General features: G+C 42.5%; 1 protein-coding gene across 1 annotated transcript in view; it reads left to right on the forward strand.

Moving 5' to 3' along the window:
- The window catches only part of ARHGAP24 (Rho GTPase activating protein 24), a 182,647-nt gene that overhangs the window by 58,135 nt on the left and 98,306 nt on the right, over window positions 1-26,206 (forward strand). The window contains exon 3 of the mRNA XM_054293693.1: window positions 6,746-6,833. Coding sequence (XP_054149668.1) covers window positions 6,746-6,833 — 88 coding nt within the window. The remainder of the gene's footprint in view (window positions 1-6,745; window positions 6,834-26,206) is intronic.

A 26,206-nucleotide genomic window follows, 5' to 3' on the forward strand; every position in this document is an offset into this window, starting at 1 on the left:
TATTTTTTCCCCTCCTTTGGAAAATACCAAGGGACATTTCAGTGAGGAATATGGAAACTGCAGAGTGGGATCCACAGGAGGGCACCTCCTGCCCCTGAACCCTGTGTCCTCTTCTCTTACCTGAGCTCAGTCTTATCATAGCTGTTTCTTCTCTCTTGCCCTTACTAGAGAAATTAAAACCATAGGCATGCAGTATGGATCCAGCCTCTGGGTTTAGGCAAACTTAATTTTTTGTGCTGTCAATAGCTTAACTTGGCATGGGCTTGCTTTCTCTTATGGGACAAATAAGGGAGTTTTTTGCCTGGTGGCTGCTCAAGCCAGAATTGCTTCATTCTTGAGGAAAGAAGTTTCTCTCAAGCAGAGAAGCACTCAAGCATGAAGTGAAATGTCTGGCAGGAGAGAAGGAGAAAGATCATTAAAGAAACTGTAATCACGTAGTAATAAAACTGTCAGTTCTGTCTCTCATGTCAGAATAAATGTTTTGGTGCTCCCTATCAGGCAAATGGTAGAGATGCTGTTCACCACCATGGGAAGGAGTTTGCCTTTTTTTTTTTTTTTTTTTTTTTTTAAATATTAAGCTATCAGGTAGGTTTGAACATTGCTTTAAGTAAAGGGAAAAAAAGATCTCTCTAGGCTCCTGTTTGCAGAGTTTCTGAGAACTAAACAATAGTTCTCACTCATCAGCAGAAACAAACTCTAAAAATGTGTTAACGTAGTGGGACAAGAAAATGTCAAATGCACAGTATTTATGCCAGAAAAATGTATGCTGTGTAATGGCTTAATTTCATCCAACCAACCCTGGTTTGGGGTTTTTTTTTTTGTGCTTTCTCTTTCTTTGCTTCATTTCCTGGCATGTTACCCCCTAAAATCTGAAAAGTCACCCCCAGCCATTGTTTTCTCCTTGTACATATTGCAAAACTGTAAATGGCTGCAATAACTACAAGCCAAGGAGTGTATCACCTCCTGCAGTAAATATACTTCCTCCAGTGCTTTAGTTCCTTAAGTAGTATAAAAATCCATTCTTGTGATAAAAATTAAAAAAATCTGCACTGACCCAGGGTTTGGAGCCAGCTGGAGAACTTGCTCAGGCCCAGTTTGAAATACAGATATTTCTGTGTAGGCAGTCAGATGAAAGGGCTGGCTTTCAGAGTTGCTGTGCCCTTTTGCAGCAAGTGATTTCACTGGGATCTTGGAAATGAATTGTAATGGTGGAAGTAAAGTTGATTTTTTCAAAAACCACTGCAGTCAAACTGTTTGTGGTGAACATAGTGCAGGTTTCATTCATTACTGACCTCAGTATGAGTGGATTTCTGTCTCTGGGCTCTTGGCAGTGCAAAGGGCTCACTTGGACTTGAGATCTGTTTTTGTGGTAGCTTAAGAGCAGAAACAGCAATGGGAGGAACAAGAATTTATAAATAGCTGATAACTTGCATGTTCTTTCTCCTTCTTTGCTATGCATCACTTATTTTTGAATTCACAGGTGAGCACGTCTGTATACACATGTAGAAACAGACTTGTGTCGTGTATTTTCTTTAATTTACATTGATTAACAGCCTTCTCTGTGAAATACAGTAGATTCCTTTCTGGTGGTGACCTTGTAAATACGAGCGATGTTGACAGTATTATTCCCTAAAAGTAGTATTTTTCATTTTTTCAGATGGCATTTTTCAGTTTAAGATGCCATCTGAGTTTAAGTCCACGGTTTTTCCCAAGTTTGACAGCCCAGACTTTGCAGGAGCAGCAACAGTGACAGAAGAAGCCACAGAACACTGCTGTGTTGGATGTGGCTGTGAGTCACACAGAAGACACAAATACCCAAAGATTCCTTCTACCTCTTCATCCCCTCCATCAGCTGCCTCTTCCCTGGCTGAAGATCTTCCTGCCTCTCTGAGAGCTGATGGGATGAGTTTTCCATGAAACCACAGAAACAGATATGCAAGTGCAACACCTGACTTGAAAGTCAAAGTAGAGTTCAGTGATCTTTAAATAATATATAAATAAATAAATAAAATAATAAATAATCAAACTGGAAGGACAAGAAGAACATCTTATGCAATTGCTAGTACTGTGTACTTCTCATCCTTTTTTAAGGGATAGCAGGACAAACTACAGCAAGCAAATAGCCCCGGAGAAGGATAAAACCTGAAAACATTATTTTGGCAAGAAAGCACCTAGTAAACCTCGAGTGTTTATTTGCTTTTTTGAGTAAAATCCATCTGGAGATATTTAAAATCATGTATTTGTTTTTACATGTGCCAATCAGCATCATTGGGATTCCTTGTATCATAAGCTTTCTTGGGCAAAACCTGATATCTCCTGGGCAAGGTGGCAAGCCTGCTTCAGAAAACCGAGTTGAAATAAGGCAGGGGAGATGTACCTAGGGAAGGGTGGCGGAGCAGAGCCAGCAGGAGGCAGAGGGTCACTTCCCTGGTGCAGGGTGTCACACGGAGCGTGCAAACAGAAGCACCATCTGTCAGCTGCTCCTCATGAAGCACTTGTGCAGTGGCCATCCTGTCTCCTCTTCCGTGCTTCCTCCTGAAGTTCAGCTGCTGAATGGTGCTGAAAATGTTTTCAGGCACCAGCATGGGATAAAACATTTATTTGAGCAAGAGTGTGTCATGCTGTGAGACTAATCCAAAGTAGATTGATGTCATTCTTGCTGCACTACAGTGTTTTGTCAAGCACTTACTTAAGAGAGCAGATTTTTTTTTCTCAAGTTAAACGCTTCATTTATGCAGATTTTTGGTTTTAGCAAATATGCTGCTCGCTGTTTAGGAGATCTTTGGTTTGAAGCAACAGTGAGCTATAGAAAAATCTCTGTGCGTGAGAATCTCCTTTGAAAATGGACTTGTTAGGGAAAAGGCCAATGCTTCTTGAGCATTCCAGATTGCTCCTGCATGCTGTGAGTCATTCTGAATGCTCAGCTAGAGAAGCAGAACTGCCCTGGTAAGGACACAAGTGTTGGAAATGGAAAAATAACTTGGGCATACTGCAGCAGGAGCTCTGCAAAACACTGCTGATTTGGTGGAGGCACAGCCTGCAAAGAGAATGGCAATGGGAGCCAGGAGGGACTTGGGTCAGGGCCACATTTTTCTCCTACTTCCCTTTTTCCTGTATTTCTATATAGAGTGTATGTCTTTATGTCTTGATTCCTGCTGGCACCATGCTAGTTTGGTTTTTTCATTTTTCTTTTTTGAAAGCAAAATATTAATCTGCTCCAATCTGCAGTCTTGGGTTGCGATTCTTTAAATATTTTGAATGATCTGAAGACTTTGATGTGAAGCTGCCTCATTGTGGAACATTTGCATGCACACATGGCACTGACAGCCAAGTTAAACGTGTATTTCCTCTGGAAATCACCTTCCTCTTTTGTATGCAAATCACTGTCTTGTTAGGTGTCTAAGGCTTTTCATCTGGTTGCTTTTCTCCTACTTGCCCCTGGAATTAGGTACTCAAGGCAGAAAGCAGAGCTTGAATTTGTTGAAGCTTTGCAACAAACTGATAGTCCATACTCTTGGGACTCTCCAGGCTGTAAGGATAGGCCTGATGTTTCACCTTAAGGGCCCAGAAATGTAATTGAGCAAGGGCACCAGCAGTGATCTGGAGACCCCATTTGTATCAGATACCCCACAGCTGGAGCTTTTTACAGTACAGATGTGTTCCCTGGGCATCAGGAAACTCAGGAAAGGGACACTCCAGACAGCCTCAGTGCAGTGATGCAGACAGCTACAGAGCTTGGCAAGGGGGAAGAGTTGCTGTGTGGTGGAGGCAGACAGATGGGTGTGAAAGCAGACAGAATGGGAAGTGAGAGAGCTGCACTTGCTCTCTTAACGCTTTCTCCACTGGAGTTGGGCACCCAGGTGCATGTTGCACAAACAAAACTTATTTTTTTTAATTTAAAAAAAACCCTCACATACGTATGAAGTGTTTCATGTGCACTGATGTTTGCAATAATAGTTCTGGAAATAGTGAAATAAAACCACCATTTGAGGACATTTGCTTTATAAACTATGGCAATCCTCTGTATGGTGTTATAATCTGGTTTCTCTTCATATTAACTTAGCTGTTGTGTGTGGCTTTAGGCTTTACATTTTAGTAGATGGAATAGGTTTCATCTATGAAACAAAGGCACAAGTGTTATAAATAAAACACTTTTGTTTCTATGTTCTCAAAAATCTGTCATTAGGAGAGCTCCCTGTAAATGGTAAGAGTTTTGCATCAAAGAATCAGAAAACATCACACTGTAATGAGTCTGCAATGTGCCTGTTGCTAGTGGGTTGACAGCAAATTCAATGCAGTTTTCATTTACTGTCTCATGAATTGATTTTAGTCTACAATGCTGTAGGCTAGGTCTCGTTAATTTTGTATTTTTGTTTAATTGAGTAGCAAGAACTGTGACTGGCTTGAATATGTTGTGTGCCTCAGTGGTGCAAGCTCTCAGGACAGTGAAACTCCAGCATGAAGAGAGATCTGCTCATCCAGTGTGCTGGGTGGAGCTTCTTCTGGGTAAAACCAGCTCAATCTGAGAGGGGGAAACAAAGCCAGCCTTGTACCAATCTTAATGGTCTGTTACACGGGGCAAAAATGGATGTATTTAAAATGCCTTTTAGAGATTCTCATTCCTGGTCTCCCATAAGTCTCAGAAAAAATGTATTCCTATTATTTCCTGGTTTTTCTTTGGGTGTTAATATGAGGATTTGAAATGCACTGTGACTTATGTTTTCCTGTTCACATAATCATTTTTGTTTACGATATTTTGGTGGCCTAATAAGGTATTTCACAGAAGACTTTGGAGTGTGACATCTGTTAAGGGATGCTGCTTGTGGCAGGAATGAAGGAAGATCACTGAATGGGGCTGTTGGACCAAGGCACTTAATGCTTCTGATACATTTGTATATGCAGTGAGTGGGGACATCTGCCCACGACTGCTAATACCTGCTGCTTGTTCCACCTCGGCAGACAGCTGTGCTGCTTTCTCTGCTTTCAGCAGCAGCAAGCATCACAGTGTTTCATGGAGGTGATTCCGTATGTTCTGATGAAATCTGCTTCATCTGCCTTCAGCAGCAGCAAGCATCACAGTGTTTCATGGGGGTGATTCTGTATATTCTGACAAAATCTGCTTCATCTGCTTTCAGCAGCAAGCGTCACAGTGCTTCATAGGGGTGATTCTGTATGTTTTGATGAAATCTGCTTTTAGCAGCAGCAAGCATCACAGTGTTTCATGGAGGTGATTCCGTATGTTCTGACGGAATCGCTGTGCACTCTCTCTTTGCCTTCCTGTGATGACACTGTTTGTGCTGGCACACAGCACTGACACGTTGGTGCAGAGCCCAGACTCCGCATCAGCTGGAACAAATACTTATTTTGTGAAACATTTGTTCCCTGTTCTTTCATGTGGCTCTTTCCTGTTGGTTTGTAAGGATTCCTTTGTGGGAAGACTACAGCGTTTCCACTTGTCTTGACTTCCCAATAATTGTAAATGGTTCTGCTCGTAATGAAGGTTCCAGATCATAACAATGAATACTACATAAAAGAATTGATGTTTTTCATGTACAGGGATACCTTTAGGGCTGTTTAAATGAGTGGTCTGACAGATTTGGGCATTTGGTTGAAACTACTATGGACAATAGTATTCCATGTTGAACTCAATGATCCATCAGGGGGATAAGGACCTTACTTGATGTATTCTGTGTTTAAGATGTGTAAGTTATGTAAGTTGTTTACTTTGGAGATGGGGACCCCATTATGCCATAATTGGAATATTACTAAGTAGGTGTTATCTCCTGTTAACAATGGTGGAGAGCTTGTACCTAGTACAATTCCTAGGATGCTGCTCTGAAAATTTATCCATGGACAGCCATCCCAGCATGATTTCACTGAGGAGTGCCTGCTGATGGGGGTTGAAATGGTAGGAGGAGCTGTAATTTCTAAAACTGAAAAAGACCTCTCAGAGGAAAGGGGTGGTCTATCCATGCCACATGTCAACAGATGAAAGGAGAGGGAATAAGCTGTGTCTTCAACACAGCCCAGAAAAGTTTTGAGGGTTACAGGAGTGGTTTTTGTCTTTGGGTGTCACTAGAAGCATGTACAGCTAAAATTCCTCACCTCTCTCAAGGTAGTAAAGTTGTCATAAAGGCTTTCAATGCCCATCACAGAGATTTTCTGACATCTCTCTGCTTGTAGCAAGCACATCTTTGGACAGGACTCTCTCTGTGCCTGCTGTGGCTTAGCACCAGCAGCCTGGCACGCTGCAGTCAATGTTTTCTCTGTATTTCCTCCGTGGGGTGCTATGGGAAAAGGGTCCAGAGCAGGAACTGGGTATACACCCCACAAACTGAGGGTCCTCTTCTATCCATACCCCCTTTGCCTTCAGCCAAGAGACCTGGCTGGTGAATTCACCTGCCTCACACGTGCAATGTCCCAGCTCTTCAGTACCCCTTGCTTTTAAGTCTCGATTTTTCCCTGCAGAACAGTGGGATTAGTACATGTGATAAGTACAAAACTCTGCATGGTATCAAATACCTAAGAGATTAAAAAAACTTAAAGCTGTTTTCAAATGCCTCAGTTAATTAAAGTGATCTGTGATGGTGGCTTTTGGGATAATCCCTCCTCAATCTCACTTTGGAAATTAGCTGCTCAGGTGTTTACAGTGAAAAATTCATGAAAGTCCAGAAAGAGGAGGCATTAGTCTGTCAAAGTATGGTAGCAGTTTTAATTCCATGTTTGTTGTTACTTTTTTCTTTAGGGTACCATCTTTCTGCCTGGCAACAGAGTAATTGAGCATCCCTGCAATGAAGAAAGTCCAGGAAAGTTCCTTTTTGAGGTTGTTCCAGGTAGGATATTCTACTCCTTATCAAAAGCCTTTGCAGTTTGTCCTCAGTGACAAATGGCCACATCTGTTCTGCCAGAACAGAAGCTGAAGGTGATTAATGATTCAATTTAAGGGGGAAAAAAAAGGTTTAATTTGTTAATATGGTGGTTCATAATTTTTTCATTCACCCCCAGGCAGCATAGGAAAAGGATGTGTATTTTGTTTGTCAGTGTAAAGCAGAATTCCTGAGGGCAAGGAAGTGCCAGGCCCTGCTTTTGGATCACCACAGCCCCATGTGGAGCTGTGGGTTTGGCAGCAGAGTGGCTGGAAGACTTCCCTGCAGAAAAGGACCCGGGATGCTCAACAGCAGCTGGACACGAGCCAGCTGTGCCCAGGTGGCCAAGAAGGCCAGTGGCATCCTGGCCTGGATCAGCAGCAGTGGCCAGCAGGAGCAGGGCAGGGATTGTCCCCCTGGACTTGGCAGGGCCACCCCCTGAGTGCTGTGTCCTGCTCTGGGCCCCTCCCTAAACAAAGCCACAGAGGGGCTGGAGCGAGCCCGGGAAGGGCAGTGGGGCTGGGAAGGGTCTGGAGCCCGCTCTGAGGGAGGCTGGGGGTGGTTGAGCCTGGAGAAAGGGAAGCTGAGTGGGGACCTTATTGCAGGTAACAAGTGACAGGATGAGAGGAAATGGCCTCAAGTTGCACCAGCAGAGATTTAGATTAGATATTGGGAAAAACTGCTTCACTGAAAGGGTTGTCAGACATTGAGACTTCCCTTGTGGAAGGGAAGTAGGGGAATCAACCATACCTGAAGTTATTTCAAAGGTTTACAGATGTGATGCTTAGGGACAGGGTTCAGTGGTGGATGTTGCAGTGTTGGGTTAATAATTGGACTTGCTTTTAAGCATGTTTTCCAAACTAAACAATTGTTTCCACATCCCATCAACCCAGTGTATTTATTCCATATGTTCTGTTAATCCCAGTACTACTTTTCAAATTGCCTCCTATCATGGCAACTTGGAAGGGCAAATAGATGGTAATGTCTATTGTTCTTGATTTTAAACCATCTTACTATCAGGCACAAATATAGTTGTGTTCACTGATGTGCCAAGTTATAATAAATTGTAAAAGTGTGAGAAATACAAAGTAGGCTTCAAAACTTGTTTATGAAAGCCATGGGCAGCCAGGGATTATTATGCAAAGACAGCCAGTGTGGTATCTCTGAGGTTTAACACTCACCCCAATCTTGAATCAGATTTGGAAAGTTTCTCACTGTCTCTCCTCAAAGTCCCTTTTTTGTATGTTCAAAATATTGAAAGAAACCTATTTATTAGCATTGCAAGTCTGGAGTGGACTCAAATCTTGTTTCTGTTGGAAATTAAAAGAGAGTTCTCCATATGTCCTGATTTATATGACATCTTAATCTGTCTGATAATGCTGACCCTGGGGATGTTTATCCTTCATGCCCAAGTTAAGAGTGTGCTCCGTTTCTCAAAATGTTTGTTACACTGCCTTTCCAGGGAATCAAGTAAAAAAGTAATTTGTACTTACTTTTGAGCTGAGTTCAGTATTTATCTGGAGCATCCCTGAGAATCGGGTAGGCTTTTTTGTTTTGCTTGTTTTCAGTTCTGAAAATGGGGTTTTGAATGTGCTTTAGGATAGCCCAAGTGTATTTATCCCCCACCCCTGCCCCTCCTTGCTAACAAGCATGTGGCTATAGAGACTTCCTACTGAACATCTAATGCCAAGGATTCATGACCAAAAAAAAGGGTATTTTTGGAAAATCAGGACATTTCATACCATAGCACTGGTCTTTGGGCAGTGAAATGAAAATGAAGACTCAGCCTGGCTGTGGAGGAGGTATCACAGTGCAGATGTGGAGTAGAAGTGCCAGCTGTATTTTGTGCAGAGATGAAGTGAGCGTTGCCACTGTCGTCATGTCACTGCTGCTTCTCAAGGCAAGAATTTGTCATCCTTCTGTAATGGAGCTGTTTGTCATCTGTATCCTCTTAGTGACTCAGTGTAAAAGTCAGTTTTATAGGCTGACAACAACACAACTGAGCTCATTGAGTGCAGCACAGAAAAGTGTATTGTAGCTAAGGTTCTGTTTAGCCTTTGTTAGCTTTCACATGGGAAATCAGCTATGTAGCAACAAGATCTATTTGCACATTTTAAAGGATTTTGTCAACTGAGCATTGTGTTGAATGTATGGTGCCGAAGCTCATGCTGCTCTTGCATTTTTTCCCCTGTATTAAAATTTGAAGCAATTTTAGTTCCTATCCCAAAAGCAAAAGCGACAAGTCCTCTTTTTGTCTCTCGGTCTGTGGGCAGCCTGAAAACTTGTGTGCGTGTGTTTGTTTATTGGTAATACATGCAAATTATTTTGGGAATGTACGTGGGAGTAGGTTTATACTAGGAAACTAATACTCTGTATGCAGCCATCTCTGAAGATGAATGGAAAAATGTGTGTGGAGACAAGTATCTTGCAGTTTTGGTGCTGTAATTAAAATACAGATGCCTTCAATTTGCATTTTGAAAACATTCTGTTCATTCTCTAAGTCATTAGATGATTTAATACTTAAAATTTTTCCTTCTTAAGAAAAAATTTGGTGAGCTGACAAAGTTAATTTACAGGAGAGAAACCCTCTCCTGTACAGCACAAAGCCCACACCACTCTTCTGTGTGGGAGTTTTTTGTGCTGGAGTCAGTGACCATGAAATGATTAGTGATGCCTATGCCTGTGCACTCAGAGGAATGTTTCATGGTCAACAAAAATCAGAAGAGGGTTTAAATTAATACCTTTTAGTGGGAAATGTGCACATACAGCCAAGTTGTGTGATTAGCTTTGAGTGATTGCATTGCATTTGCTAATTGTTCTGAGCTTTATGTAGTGGATAAACCCTCATTCTGTGCATTGGTTGGATTCTAAAGGAAAGCTGAGCTTTTCCTCTTGGTGTGCAGTGTAATGGGGGAGAGCCTCTGTGTTACCAGGGAACTGAAACAGGTGACCTTGCTGTGCCTCGGTGGGTTAATGTCACCCCTAGGTGCAGGACAGGGGCACTGCTGTGCTTTACATGTGTGGTGCTTTGCAGACAGGATTCCTGCCCCTCCCTGGCACCAGGAGCAGCCCAGCACAGAGATGTGGGAAGCTCTGGCTTGTCCCCTGTTTCTCACACAAGTTTTAGAGTCCCCTGGACTCTCCAAGTGTTGCTGTCTGAAGGCATTTGGAGCAAGTGCAGCATGAGAAGCCTGGCAGCGGGGGCCTGTGGCTTTCCCAGGGATGTCTGACGGCTTGTTGGAGCTCCAAGGACTTGAATCCTCATTTTCTGATGCTCCCAGGAAGCACCACCAGCTCAGAGTACTCTGGGCCTATGTGGGCAATTGGTCTAGAGGAGATGATGGTTATTGAGTGGACAAAGGAATGTGCTTCATCATTGACTGGACTTTGATCCTGGAAACTAAGCTGCTCATACTGCTACCCCAGCAGCTGCTGTTTCTTGAGGCCCTGGTGTGCTAGCTGATGTCCTTCTGTGAGTCTGATAAATCATTTTGCAGCTTGGCCTCAGGTAAGAAGCCAGATCATCACTCCAGTGCTGCCTCACCATTTGGATGTTACCGAATCACGTGAAAAATTAACACAGAGGACAAGGTTACTTTCAGGACCATGTTCACTAGCAGGTGACCTGTTTGCATGCTGTGATCTAAATCATGAGTTCCCTTACAGACACAAAACTCCTAGAGCTCTTTGATGAGTTTTGTAGTTGCATGAATTTTAATATTTATTTAGTACTGTTTAAACTGGAACATGCATTTCCAAATACTGATCTTCAGTATTCTTTGTGGAATCTTTTGCTTGTAAACTTTGTGCATCTGTGTTGTGTTTTTTAATATTGACCAAGTATCATAGTCCAGCATGTGCATCTGTGTAGATCAATTTGCACTTTGGTCTTACTGAGGTACCAAAGTCAGTTCATCCCACCAAAAGCATTCTCTGTGCAGCCCCAAGTTGTGTCTGCAGCTTAAATCAAAGTTTGTGCAGAGGGATTATTCAGACTGTTAGGAAAGAACTCTAATAATTAAGCAAAGTCACTTGGAGTCTCTGCTGATGCTTTTTTTTTTTTTTTTGTATTTGTGTGTCTGCTGATTTCTTGTGCTTGTGGATCCTGGGCTATATCACTTCCTATCAGGCAACATGAGATTTTGTCTTGAGCTGTGGATGGTGGAGACTGCAGAAGGCAAGAATTATACTTTGTTAAAGGTCAGTTTATCAGGCTCTTAATTAAAACCTCTGTGAGGGAGTGAAATACTAAATTCCAAGAACTTTGAAATAGGTTTTTTTTTTTCATTAGTCAGAGGAACAGTGGCATCCAAAGGCTTTTTTCTTTGTTTCTTCATGTATTTAATTGCATGTTGTATGGCAACCTGCAAGAAATGTAATTTAAATGTTTTGGTAGGGAGTGTGAGATGGGCTTGAGGCTTGGGGTTTTTTAAGCTTCCTTTACGTGAAAGATTGGATAATAAAGGATTTTGCTGCTTCTCCTGCAGCAAAGTTTTCACTGCTTTTAGTCAGCTGAGATGTGCATAGGTGGGTCTGTGCCCCCGTGGCTGAGAGCCGGGTGGGCTCTGTTTGGCCTGTGTGTGTCACACTGATCTCCCTGTCAGTGAACAGCCCCTTTAGCCTCCACAGAGGTGCTGGGAGGTTTGAGAAGGTAAGTGACTGCCAGTTTGTTGTGAAGTTACCAAAACCTCCTGAGTTCCCTGTTGCTGTACAGTGTTTAAGCCCTCTAAGACTTTCGCCGTGAGTTCTCAAAACATCTGAGATGAGAAAGCCACATTAGGTGCTAATTTTTGCCATCTACTGATTCACAGTGATTTTAATTAAGGGTCCATGAAGGCCTGCAAAATGTGGATTTGCTAAGTTGACTTGTTTTTTTTCCCTAAGGGACACAAGTAAGACAAAACAGAAATTACAGATATATCTTTTTCAGCTAAAAAAGCAATTTTCTTTGTAGTGCTCCTATGTACCTTAGCAAGTTAGATACCAGGTGCTTACTGTAGCTTCAACTTCAATACCCTTCTCCTCTGATATCAGTAGTTTTTAGTCCTGTAAGTCCTGTTGACAGCCAGATTTCTGTGGGATGGGAGAGACTGGACTTTACAGTGAGGCACCAGGCAGGGCAGATGATGAGCTGACACGTTTGACTGTGGCTGATATGATGCAGCATCATGTCTCAGGGATAGAAATGTTGTAGAAGGTTTTGAGCCTGTTGTTTTGAAATAGAACTGTGTGTTTTCTGTAAGGATGCAGCCTTGTAAGAAATCAGGGACAAGAGCTCCCTGCCTTGTCTTCTCAGGAGTAATTGCCATGTCCTAAGTGAGGATACACCCACACATGCAGTGAATAGCTTTCCTTGAAGGCTTAGCAGAATGTTGGCAACACAGTGCAATAAGCAAATTCTCTTCCGTTGACTTCAGGAGAAAATTGTTTGTGTATTAAGAGGTTTTTCCTGCCCTGATACGAAAAAAAGACTTTGCACAGCACACGTGTGCACACACCTGAGCACTGCGGGTGCTCCCTCCACCTTTGCTGTCAGGCAGATTCTCTGCATTCCCTTTGCCGTCAGCATAGCTAGCCCAATTTATTCCCTTTTCTCCACAATATAAAACCCCAAACCAAGGTGTTAAAGCATTCAGCTGCTCTGACTCCTTGCCGGCGCTGAATTCCTGGCTGCTGGTATGATGCGGGCGGATTTAATTCAGGCTGCCAGGAAGATGAATGCCTCCCCCTGTACGTGCTGACAGCCAGCAGTGCCTCTTCATTAGTCGTCAGGAGCACGGCACCTCAAGGGCATTGCTGATAGCGCCGACTGAACTAATTGTACCTCTGATATCTCGTGGAGGGAGCAGACAGGCTGTTTAATCAAACGGGCACCGGCCCCGCTGCACAAATATCTCCGTGTAATCGCCCATTGCGCTAAAGCGGCTCTGAGCGCTGCTCCTTCCCTGTCGAGGATCTCCTGAAAGCGCTGCCACCCTTATTAAGGGTGATACATTTCTCAGAAATGGATCTGGTTGAGAGCCACCTCTCTGCACTTGAACACATTGGCATGCACTGCCTCATCCTCATCCTTTGAAAGGTGATTCAAAACTGTTTTTTTCTTTTTTTTCAAGTGAGTCTTAGAGGTTCCTGGAGTCAGCCAGCCAGGGAAATGAAGCTGGCTGAAGCCTTGCTGCATGTTTCTCCCAAGGTTAATGGTGAGGGCTCACTGGAAAGGAACGCTTTTCCACCCTGAGCAGCGGCTCTCGTGATGCGGATTTAGTTGATGTGCCCAGTTCTGTCCTACCTTAGTAGTTTTCAGAAAAACAAAACCCAAACCATCCTCAATCCTACATCCCTGTGAAATGAGATGGTGGGTCATGCCACTGAGCTGTTGTGCTGCTGCCGTAAAATCTGCTCATTTCTGGACAAGTCAATGCATGTGATATCCCCTTTTTACTGATGTTTTTGTGCCTTTCTTGTCATGGCTACTGAGCAACAAGGCACCGAGTTTAAGAAACCTTATTCTTGTTCCAGTGCCTCCTTCTGTGACATTGAATCAAGTCTTACCTTTCTGTGCCTATGTGTCCACACATATTTGAGATGATGCCTGTAGAACAAGCCTTGCACATTAATGGAGTCAGTCTGAATTAATGATAACCTGTATATGAGGGCTTTGGGGGAGAGAGGGAGGCCTGAGATTGAGACACACACTTCCAGAGTGACATGAGTAGTTTTGCCTCATCTCCTTCATATGGAAGATCCCCTCACAATACTGCATTTAATACTGATAAAAGATTGAAATTGGTGTTACTCAGATTTGGGCTACTAAAGGACTACCAGAAAATGTCCTGTTTATCATGCAAGAGGAAATGAAGCACCTTTTCCTGTTCAGAAGATGAGGTTTCTTTTCTGGTAGAACTCAAGCACTGACATGTAGCAAAGAAGAGCCTGAAATAACTGTCTTACACATCATTTCATTAAATATGGAAATATTAATTCACAGGGTTTCTTTCAGCCCAGAATTATCTGATAGTAGAAGTTTGGGCCATCTCGTTTTCAAGTGAAGGAATTAAATCTAGAATTAAATCTTTTTCTAAAAGAAAAATTAAAGAAGAGTCTTCTCTGAATATCTTCTCTGAGGTATACAGCATGTGCAGAATAAACACACTTCTCCTTGCTCAGATGGCTTGAGTGTGTAACTTTGTATTTAGTGGAACATCACAGATTTTTATACATAAAACCCATTATCTTGAATCCCTTCTATCTTGGTGAATGAATGCAGACTATAAGCTAAAAGTGTGCTTATATTAGAAGTAATAGTAATGTTGCCTGTTTTCTGAATGTTATTTTCTAGTTACAGTCTATTTTGAAAATAAGTGAGAGAGGTGAATAATTTCTGAAATCTACTGAACAATTGTGTATTTCATTTTCTTTCATCTGAAGTAATTCTGCTTAATCATCTGTTCTTGGTGACATTAATTTCGTCTGGCAGAAGACTGTACAGACTATAACAATTCACCCATACTCCATAAAAATATACCATTACTCAAGCATGGTGTATGAAGCTGAAGTTAAAATGTTATTTTTCACTTCTGTCTTTTAATTCAGGAGTGGATTGCTTTTATTGATCGTGCTTAGCCTGTGGTGCATGTGATCTGAGGTGTGTTGAGTTAGCAATATCGATCATTTGTGACCCACTGCTGTCATTCTGGAGGTCATCTGCTGCACAGGGGAATTTGGAGCATAATGGCAGTGGCATCTCTAAAAGCTTAAGTGGCACAAAGCAAACTCAGTGGTTGAGTTTGTGATAAACTTCTTCCACCATTGTTGTGTGCACACACCAGATTGGCTCCCACTGAGGGTGCAGCTCATGATGAAAATTACATTGAGGGGATATGGCTTATTCCCAGCCTATTTTAAATACTACCAGTTGTAATTGCAGCAACAATGAGATGTCTTTTCTCTGCCTCAGCTCTGCAGCCAGCACTGGATTTTGATGATCATTAAAAATGTTGGAACATGGCTTAAATAGTGCCAGAAATGCAGAGAGAGTTCTCACAAAGCCAGGTGGTCTGTGGGAAGTGAGAAAGGTATCTGGAATGAGAGCTTGTTCTTGGATCATTTCTGGTAGTGATTTGGGGGCCAAATTGTAGGTGTGGGGAAGCACAATATTGGCTTTTTCCATTGTTCTGTTAAAAGGTGTGAGAAAATCCCTGAACTTTACATGTGCAGACTCTGTGGGGCTAAAGATAAAGATAAATTGCACTCCAGATGTGTGGCTGGAATGAGTTGTGAAGCTACAGCAGGTCATCAGTAAGGTCTGTGTCCATTATCCTTGTGTCCGTGGCTGTTTTGTTTGCCAGTGCAAAATCTTGTGCGTTGATACTCTTGGCATTCTCTGGGGTGGAAGTACAAACTTTGCCTCAAAAGAAGCCAAAATGCCTTTTTCTAAATACGCCATCTGCCTTGGTTGGTTGTTTGGGGTTTTTAAGCTTCATTTAAGTCCCTCTAGTGGCGACATCAGAAAGTCCAGTGAAGTAATAAATGTTCATGTGTCTGGGATAGCCTGTCCAGGGCTTCAGTTTTTAGCTGCATTATTGCTTTTTGGAATAGCCTTGACATATCATGAAGCACAATTTGAAACTTAGATTCCCAAATAAATCCTGTGAATGAGGAAGAAAGTACTGGGAAAAAGTGAAAAATCAGAGGCAGTGATAATTTGAGCTTCTTTTGACAAAAGATGTTCCTAAATGCCCATACTGATATTTTTTGAGTGGATTGGGATGATGATTGTTTCTCTCACAGAATTGAGGATCTATTCAGCTTTAGTCAGCATGGTTTTACAAGACAATAATGCTTTCATTGCAATTGTCTGTGTGTACTTTCTGTATTTCAGTTGTTAAAAGACACTCTGTATTCGATTAAGTAAGGAAAATAGCATTGTAGGAAGAAGTGAGACAGAAATGTGATGGGGGCAAGCTCCAAAGCATAGAAATTCAAGATGCCGTCATTTGATGGGGCATTTTCTCGTACAGATGTTTGCCACTCTTTTGTAATAGTAGTAATAATAATAATAAAAACCAACATAAAATTCCCATTACTGTTTTCAGCAAGAAAATCTGCAGCTGAAAAATGTAACTCGGTTAAGATGCACATCACCTCTTATGTGCTACAGCTGGTGGGATTCCACTGTAAATGGCAGGAAAGCCAGAGAGGAAGTGACTTGCCTGAAGCTGTCTGGAAAGCTGGTGGCTGAGTCTGAAGGCAGATCTTGACTCCTTGGTGCACCAAAGACCCGTGCCTCTGATGTGGGATGAAAAGGATACATGTTTGTGAAGTCCTCTTATCTCTGAAAGTAGTGGGAAAATCCAGGTTCCACTTGGATTAAATGATGGTTTAGCAAAGCATCCTCAAAATACGTTACTTCGTAGTGCCTAGCTAGTCTGAATAGGAACTGGATTATTTTCCAGAAGTTTGCAGATCTCACGTCAGACAACTCATGTTTTCTCAAGTGCTTGGGTGGTGCTGCCTGACTGAACCCTCCACCCTGTGGCAATATGAGGCTCCCAAGTCCTTTGCTCTTTATCCCACCCTTCTGCAGACTCTTTCATCTTCCCCCTTTTCCATTACTGGTGCCTGGGGAACACTGATCCTTACTTAAAGCATCATCTGTCTTCTTTTCCGGCGTTGTATTAAAAGGATGGGAAAAAATTTTCAAACCCATGGTGACTGCAAGGACCTCACTTGTTTCTTCAGCATGGGTGTCACATTTAATGCTGAAAAGGCAGAATATCTGCCAGTTTCAGAGTTACATCATGTACTTGGTTATGCAGCATGTTAAAAGTGAAGTTAGGCTGATTGCTTCCCTTTGACAGGAGAGGAAAACCTTTCTGTGAAATGTGAATGTCTCTTAGGCCAGCATTGTCTCATCTCTTCTCGTGGAGTCACAGCTTGTACTGCTACCTCTGGAGGTGGGGATCTCTGCTAATTAAATTCTGTCTCTTATAAATCTGATGGGCATAACTTGTGAAATCGTGATGTTCTGTGCTGTATTTCAAATCCCTGCTATATCCATAAATTTAGTGAGCTCGTAAGTTTTATTTTCTGGAAGAAATAGCAAGGAGGACCGTGTGATTGATGTGTGTTCATGTAGAGACAGTGTCAAACTGCGAGCCCGTGGCTGACTGTCAGGTTTTATGGAGCAGGCCTGCAGTTTAGGTGATGACTAATGAAAGCATGAAGTCAGGGAGCATTGTTCCATGGTATTACACGGATTCCTGCTGCAGACTGAACATTTTCTGTTGTGGGAGGAGTGGGGCTGCTTGCTCTGGGTTGGAGCAGGCAGCGTTCCCTGTCCGGCGCGTGTCGGGAGCAGCCTGCCCATTGTCCGTGCGCTGTTGGATCTGCTCCGCAAGGGCTCCTCTCAGGGTGACATGGAAAATGTGACAGCCGTGTCACACTCTGCTGTGTGCCAGCGTGGAGGAGGAGAACGCCCAGGGACGGGGGATTTTTGTGACTTGCCAAGTGCAGCCCTGCAGCCAGGGGCTCTGGGGGGAAGGTGCCATATGCTGCCATTTGGCACGGTGGCTGCGGGGGCACAAAGCACATCGTTGTCCTCGACCTTGGCAGAAGGAGCTGGCAGCGTGCCTGCTGGGATGCTGCCTTTGGCAAGGGATGGGAGCGGCAGGGACGTGGTGGTAAAAGGGCAAACATGTCTGCGTCTTGCATGTCACTGTGGTGCTGGGGAGGGGGACACAGTGCCTAGGGCACCATGATGTGTCTCCTCCATTCTGCCTTGGAAGGATTGGCTGCAGGAGCCATGAGCGGGGTCAGCACGGGGCTCCCAAACCATGGTGGGATAATGTGTCTGTAAGGAGCCACAACTCCAATCAGGCTCTTAATGTTAGAGTGGTAATAACAGGAGGCTTATGCCAGCTGATGGAGAATGAGCTGGCTCTGTGGAGACCTTGCTGAACTTGGATGAACATCCCCAAACTAGATCAGGGGCTGGTTTGCTTTGGAAGGACATGACACCTGCAGCTTCATGCCTTTCACTTTGTGTTGTGACTTACTAGGAGTGCACCTCATTTTCTAGGGGCAGAGGAGAAAGCAGGGACTTAAGGAAAAACTTCAAATAAACTGCCTAAACCACCTTATGGATCTTTGCTCAGGGAACAAAATACAGCCATTTCAGTGGCACCAATATAGGAGAGTGTACTTTTAGCGACAGGCAAGCCAAACATTAAAATCAAGGTACAAGAGACAATAATGGCTGGAACTAAGCAGTTGGCAACTAAAAAGGTATATTAAGGGGGAGTGTTTACATCAGAGGAACATGAAATAATTTGTGCCATCCCCTTGTTATGTATTGAGAGTCAGGTTGTGGTAAAGGCTCAAGAACAGCCCCAGTATAAAAACTGTTCCTGCAAGGCACACATGCATGCCTGTGCCGTCCTTCTGTTTGCAGTATTGAAGAGGAGCAGCTCTGGAACAACGAGAGAGAATTCTGGCAGGGAGGGCAGGCTGCAGTTCATTATGGGCCTGGGATGGATAAAAGCACTTTTAGCTTCCATCTGTTCTGGTTTGGATGATGCTGATAGAAGGGTCATAGTTTTGTCAGTGATGGATATCTGAAGTCATTGCCATTTTTAGCTTGTCCAGAACTTTCCCCCTTCTGTTTACTGGACATCTGTCTTTCTTTTTGACATATATTGCCAGATAGACTGCAGGTGGTGATGAGCTACAGGTGTTAGATGAAGCAAATCTCCCCGTGCTGTCTCTCCCTCTTTCACTGCTGCACGTGGTACAGAAATGATGGGGAATGGGAATAGTTAGGGATATGTTTTGGCACCATTCAGATAACTGTAATTTTGCATTCCTGGAATCATATGCATAATTGCCTTACAGTTTTTGAGATATCATTAAAGTGTGAATGTAGCTTGAAAGTAATAAGGAATTTAGATGTTCAGCTATAATGCAATTCAAGAAATGGATTACCTGTGAAATACTTTATTTTCTGCATACGGAAATGTGAACATTTCTCATCTTTTTTTTTTACATCTGTGCTGCCTTGTGATTAAATAAAGGCATCAAGCTATGCCTGAAATAATTCTCCTTTAAATAAAAATAAAAATCTGTTGTGATTATGGAAAATGGTGCACACTGAGTACCCAGTTATATCAGTTACTAGTTCTTCCTGGAAAGTGGCAAGAGCCCAGCATTCTACTTTGGAAAGTTGTCATTATGATAGGAGTTGGGCCCATGGACAGGCATGTATTTCCTTCAGAGAGGTTTATCCTTCCTGTGTATCTCTAAAGGCAGTCTTTATGGACTGAAGAGTAGTGTTTTGCCACAAAATATTGCAAATCCATTTATTGTGGCTCCTTATTATCGATCCTTGTGAACTTTTGTGGTGCCCACCCTGCCTGTATTGAAAATGCTGTAATTGCTGTCTTAACTGGAAGTGCATATTTGTGACTCTCATTTAAAAGCTGTGTCAAAGGTGAATTAGACTCCAGTGTGCCAAAACCTATTTAAAAAAATCCCCAAAGGCTTTTCATGTGGCAGACGTTTTAAAGCCACATTGATTTGAGAGAAGTGGGCTCTCTTAAAGCAGGTGGTGTTACAGGTGTGTACATTTATATTATTTTGGTTTTAGTACAGCTTTGTCCACACGTGCAGATGATGGGAGAAGAAAAACGTGGAAGTCATATCCCACTTGAAAGAGCTTTTGATCTTGTGGGACTCCCACACACTTCAGTGATAAAACCACAGTTCAGATAGGTTTGGCAGAGAGTCAGCACTGGAGCTGGGATAACTGAGATTTACATTCTCAGAGTACCAGTAAGTTCTGTTGGATCTGCAGCTGTTTTTAATGCATTAGCTCTCTTTTAATTCCATTACATGTGTCACACCATGCTGGCCCACGGTTGTGTCCTCCTGTCTGAAATGCAGGCAGTAATGCATAACACTTTTCCTAAGGTATTCTGTGATTTTTTTCTCTAGAGTAGTGCTACTGAGTTATGTGAACTTGACCTTAAAATTGTAATTGGTCACCATACCTAGTCCTTGATTTTTAATTTTTTTTAAAATATTCTTTGTTATAATATCTGTGTTGTTACTATATTCTAAAGCAGATGATTAATACAATTCAGAGTTAGCCCTACTGATCAGCACAATTTGTCATTGCTGTAACAGTAATGAGAAAATTTATTTTTGTGAAGGGATGAGGAGATCAATATAATGTGAAGTGTGCGGCAGTTCTTTAAGTGATCACTTCAGTAATTTATGTACTTAAGTGATGAATCTTGGCCAGCTCTGACACAAACCAAAGTTTAAATCCAAGCTGGATTTTTTCTGCACCTGAGGCAGTGATGTATGACCTCTCTGTGCTCCACAGCAGTGTTTTGTTCTGCTGTGTGGCAGAGAACCCCTCTCCTGCTAAACAGACCTACTGAATAACTTTTCTATGGTTAAAATTAATCTCAGTACTCACAGATCAGCTTCTCTAAATTCATGTAGTATTTCTGCTGAGGTGGATGACAAAGCAGTGCACAAAGACCTCTCAGATGTAAGGACCTTTCAGACAGGCTGATGGTGCCCTGATGTGATGCCAGCCCATGAGCTGAGAGCACCCTTGTTTGCTGCTGCTCCCAGTTTCCTGCAGATTTCCTATCCGGTGGCAGCAAGCAGTGGTAGTGTCACCAGGCCTGTGGCTGTTCCTGTACTTTTTACAGTTCTCTCTTTGTCTTGCTAAGGGAAAGAATTGCAATCCCCTTTCCATCCCTGATGAGCCTTTGCTTCCCCTCTCCTACATCTTCCTGCCTTAGAGCTAGCTGAGGTTTTGCCCTCGCTGTGTTCTCTGAGAATTGTCAATGCCAGTCCTGTCCTGGTCACTCCATGCCCCAGCTACCCTTTGCAAACCACCCTGCTCTAAGTGACCAAAGCATTCGTGTACTCTGGCAAGAACTGCTGCTCCTGAAAGTCTCATAATGAGGCTTATGGGCAGGACTGAAAGGAGTGTTATCCCAGCTTTTGTCATGAAGGGCCAGTTATGGTTCAGTCAGCATGAACAAAGTCTAATACCATTTAGAGTCCACTGGTTTTCAGGGAGACATTAAAATCAAGGAAATTTTATGATCCATGCAGCCATGAAGTTAATAAAGTTAATGTTTCATTTTTATGGGCTGTGCTGTACCAGGATGGGTAGTGCATGGCAGTGCTGCCCTCTGCAGCCTCCTGTTCTGTGGCCACAGCCATCGTGGGGAGCTGTTTCAGGGCAGCTCTGCCCCAGGTAAGGCTGGAAAGCTTCCCACCCTCAGCAAGGGTTTCTTCGTGCTGGCTCCTGCTGTCACCCTGCTGATGTGCTGTACCCACCAGTGAGCCTCTCCTGGTGCTGCTAGGCAAGCTGGGCTTGTTGGGTTTCTGTGGGATGCTCTGAGCCTTAGCTCATGGTAATGATGCTCCTCCCAATTATCACTGCAGACATCTGGTGAGTAGGTAGGTATCCTCACACACAGTCACAGCTGTGTCTTGGTCCCTGTTCTTCTTTGTCTTGTGCTTTTTGTGCCTGTCACCAGTTCTGGCAACCCCTGGCAAAAAGACTTACTGCTTTATAGGTGGCATATTTTTGTAGAGTGCAGTTCTTTACTTAAAAATGTTTGCACATTTTTTTGAACATGGATGTTATGTCCCTAATGCTGTTTCTTCATTTGTCTGGACTTTGTACTAGGATGATGTTTTGAAGAAGAGGAGGGATTTCTGTGTATTTTTCACAGCTTTAATCTTGAATGTGCTGAAGATGAGTAGTTAAATCTGTTGAAATAGCTTTAAAAGAGCCAAACAACATTTTCCTACTCTATTTTTGTTTCTGTGTTGGATAATCAAGTCCATTCAATTCTTTCTGTGTCTCATGTGAGCAAAGAATGTGGTATTCTGTCACCAGGTACACTTGGTCACCTCATCTGTGTTTGCTGGTGTACGTAGTTGTAGCAATCACTTAATGGGCCCCATTCAGCTACAGATGCTCTTCTAAATGTGAAAGGTTTGTGTTTAGTCTTGGTTACAGTGTCTACGTGAAGTCATCCTTCATTTTTTTTATTGTGAGTAAGAAGAGAGTTTGGCCTTGGTGCAATTAATTTAAACTTACCCCAGCAACATAATCAACTTCCTAATAAATTATGTGAAGTCCCACAGTTGTCTGTATGATGACTTGGAAGAACTGAGCCAAGCCTTGACTTTCAGGCTGGAGAATTCAGTTTTAATCCATCCATCATGTCCTCACTGCATCTTTCTCAGCAGAAAAGCATTCAGTGTTTCTTGACTTTATTATTCTTGCTCTTTCTTGTGTGACTATTTTATGTCCAGAAATGAAACATGAGCAAGAATAATCTTTTCGGGGAGCTGGTAGGGAAGCTCCAGAGATGTATTAAATTTAGTAAATGGAAATGATAACTCACAAAGCTTGCAGAACCAAAGTAGGATGCTGGCTACAATTTTGGTATTGACTTTATTGTTCTGTGCTCTCAGTTGCGAGTACAACTGACAGAGAGAGAAAAACATGTCTTTTGGTAGCTAAAATAAAACCATGATGCTGTGTGCTGGAAAGACAGGAAGCATTGATTCCATATATTATGAGCTGTGTCAAAGTAGTGTGTCTCAGCTGTGCCAGCATTTTACCAAGGTGAATCATCCCATTCAAAAGTCACCATTCAGTATGAAGTAGTCAAAAAAATTGCTGAGTTTTTCCTAAAAATGTTGTATCAGGTCCTGTAAGCAAAACTAGTAAGAAAGCAAAGGCAGTGAATGTTTAATAGAATTTTTCACTAGTATAATCTCAAAGCTGGCAAGTTATAAAAGGCAGCAGGTGGTTGCATACTTGGATAGACTGTTTTCCCTCTCTCTTGACAGGCATGTATCTGTCTTTAATATAAGCATTACAAGAAGGGAAAATAAATATGTAAACAGTTTCTTCAATTTGGACTGAAATTACAGCTTATTTTGAAATTTGAAAACCTATTGATTTATGTAAGCATTAAGCTTTCATATATAAATGTAAGTTAGTTTCAGTGGGCTGCTCACTTTCTGCTCACTTGATTTGTGTAAAAGACTTTCCAAATCCATTTCTGGTAGGCACTTGTACTCCTAAATGCTCTCTATGCTATTTTATAGCTAAAAATAATAGCTTCATGATACTGTGCTAATGACACTGTAGGTGTCTTGTTGTCCAGGGTTGCTTGAAAATGGGAGAGTATTTGAAGCAGTTCAGGAGCTGCTGTAACCATTTGGTGAGATGAACAACTAAGGTTTTAAAAAAGCTCAGTCTGGCTGCTAGGCTGAATTTCAAGAGGTGTTGGCAGACAACAGCTATAAAGCCCAATTCATCCCTATGTACAAGAAAAAAATAAATCAAGGTAATCAGAAAAAGCTCACCTTCTGGAAGGTGCTGCTAGTTCAGCCCCATAGCAGATGGAAGTAGTTAATGGTTCAAGAATTAAAAAGCGTACTAAGAAGAGAATTTCAGAATCACATGGTATTAAAGTGTATTCTTTAAAATCAGGCACTTAGATGCCATAAGCTGCTAAATTAATTACAACTATTTTTTAATTTCAGCACATAAACACATACACTATTTATGTGTATGTGTTTATGTGCTGAAGATATTTTGCACTGTGAACAGTAGTCAGTGGAAAATGATGTTTGGTCTTTGCATTATGTTTTCATAAGTTTTGGTTATCCCTTGTATCCTGTTTGGATAAAATGGGAGAGTCTGTACCTCTCTGAGGAACAGTTCTCTCCTTGTCCTTGATGGCTCTCAGTGATTTGAAAAAGGGCATTAGGGTTGTGGTGTTAGAAAAGCTCACCTGAGGTACAATACACTTCAGATTTTTTTTCTTCCATCTGCAAAATGTCCTGAGGAGCAGTGTAGGCTTGTTCTCCTTGTGTTGCTGCTCAACAGACTGGCTTCTGAAATTGCTCTCAGCCTCTTCTCTGCTTTCAGGATGTCTGCAGGAGAGCTCAGAAGCTTCCAAGGTGTAACATAAATACCGCTTCATAATTGCCATGTAACTCTGGGCCAATGGCCAGCAAGGGGAATGGAACCTACAGTGGCTTATGCTGAAATGGAGTGCCAAAAACAACCTTACCTTTACTTTTTACATCTCTGTCTCACAGGATTTTCTACGTCTAGGTCTCTCTAGGAGAATCCTGGAGAATATGCTTCCTCAGCTCCCAGCCATGTCAAAGCAGCCAGTTCTGCTAAGTATCTCCAGAAGCAAGGTCCCTGACAAACGCCAAGTTTTTTGGGCTTGTGGTCCTCTGCCCAGCTCTGACACATCTGAATTCTGGAGCTGGCAGTGCCCTGCTCCCTTGAGCTACTCCTGGTGTGTGGCTGTCTGGCAAGCCATGGTGCAGTGGTGGCACAGCAGTCACATGCAGTCTAGAGGGTAAATCTGGAATGGTGTTTTTGATTGGATAAGGAATACCATTCTCAGCCCTGAAACATAGTTTGCGTTACCATATTCTTTCTGTTAGTGCTAGGAAGAAGTTAGTATCTTGCAGAGAATTGTGTATGCACAAGAATGGTGCTGCACACTGCAGCCACAGGATTCCTGTGACTGATTGTGGGTGTAGATGCTTTACCTAGAATGTACCTAGGATGTGCAGCCATTTTAGAAAATTCTTTCTTGAATATTTGTGAATTAAATTTTGAATAAGAAGTCAAAAGTTGTTCTACCTTGAATTAATGTATTTCAAAATTATATTTCAAAACTAGTGTATGCTGAAGAGGATGATTCACTCTTCTTTTTCAAGGGAAGTTCACCCTCATAGTTACTGAAGGGTGCTGAATGTTATTAAGTGTTTGTTGTGACACTTGACCTTAATGTCTGTGGAGCTCTGTGAATACTGGAAGTCTCATTCCAAATGGCCTCTGGGCACCTCAGAAATTGTTTTGATTTTTGTTCTTTTCCCATTCCACTATGAAACACATAAATATTCAATGGTTAGGGTAAATTTTTCAGATGCTATACTATGGTAACAAGTATTTAACCCCTGTGATGTAAGGAAAATGGTGGAATTTCATAATCTTTCGGAAATGTTTTACAAGAGACTTGTTGTAGATTTTGGTTTTGTTGTAACATTTTAATGTTCTGGCTACTGATGCTGCTTCAGGAGAACTGGAGAATGCTGTATCCAGGCCAGTCTCTGACTGATCCCACTGCACAGACAAGTAACAAAATCCAAAGCAGAAAGGCTGACATGGGGTGGGAGAGTTTCCCTCCAGATACCCAGCCTGGGGAGCGAGGAGAGTGCAGCTCCATGGATGCAGGCCTGGAATTGCCAGAGGATCTGGGGCTGCCCCTTCCCTGTGCACTCTGATCCCAGAGTCCTGGATCTGTCTTTGGCAGGGTGGATGGGATTGAAATCTACTTCAAACATACTGCAAAAGATTAATGTAAAATAAACAGAATAGATGGTAGAGCTGGAGGGAAAATGATACCTCTCTGGGGGTGCTGGGATCAGGTTTCAGCCTCCTGTGCCCCAGCTCAGCTGGAGTTCTTATTCTCTGACATATTTGCAATATAAATAAAGCTATGTGTTTAAAAAAAGTCTGTGCTATAGTGCCCAGCACTGTTTAAATTTTAAGAGCAGATTTACAGAGCAAACTAAAATGGTTCTTCTTGCCTCTTCTTCTGTGGTGTCTCTTAAATCTTCTTGAGAAATTTTTACATTGAAACCCACCACATTAAAAAAATAACCCCAAGAGCAATTGGAGTCAGTCCCAGTTTACAAGGTTGGAATGTCCAGCAAACTGGTTAAGTTATGCCAAAATCTTTCAAAGACAGTGGGATTTAGGCTTGAGTTTTTGAGCAAACTAGGTGAGCTGTAAGTACAGGTTTTGGTTGGGTTTTTTCCCCCCCTCTGTGGAGGTTTAGGTTGGGTATGAGGAAAAGGCTCTTCACCCAGAGGGCCCTGGAGCAGGCCCCCCAGGGAAGGGGTAACAGCTTCAAGCCTGCTGGAGCTCAAGGTGAATTTGGACAAGGCTCTCAGGCACAGGAGTTGGATTTAATGTTAATGATTTTTGTGAGTCCCTTCCAACTTAGAATATTCTGTGATTTTATGACCTGAAATTGGTTGCCTCCTGCTGCAGATTGCAGAGGGATGGAAAAAGAAATTGAATGAACACAAAGGCCATTCTGTGACTGTTTCTGGTGTTTGAACCACTTCTCTTTTCATGTAGTTTTGTAGTAAGTGGACAGATTTATCAGGGCTTGTGCTGGAAAGTCAGTATTTATCATCTGAGAAGCTACAGTTGTGTTGGTCTGTGCTGCTACACCTCATCTATCAAATATGTGAAA

The sequence above is a fragment of the Melozone crissalis genome, unplaced genomic scaffold (assembly GCF_028551555.1).
Source record: "Melozone crissalis strain CALT ecotype California unplaced genomic scaffold, PUWL_Pcris_2 ptg000006l_1, whole genome shotgun sequence".
NCBI classification, from domain to species: domain Eukaryota; kingdom Metazoa; phylum Chordata; class Aves; order Passeriformes; family Passerellidae; genus Melozone; species Melozone crissalis.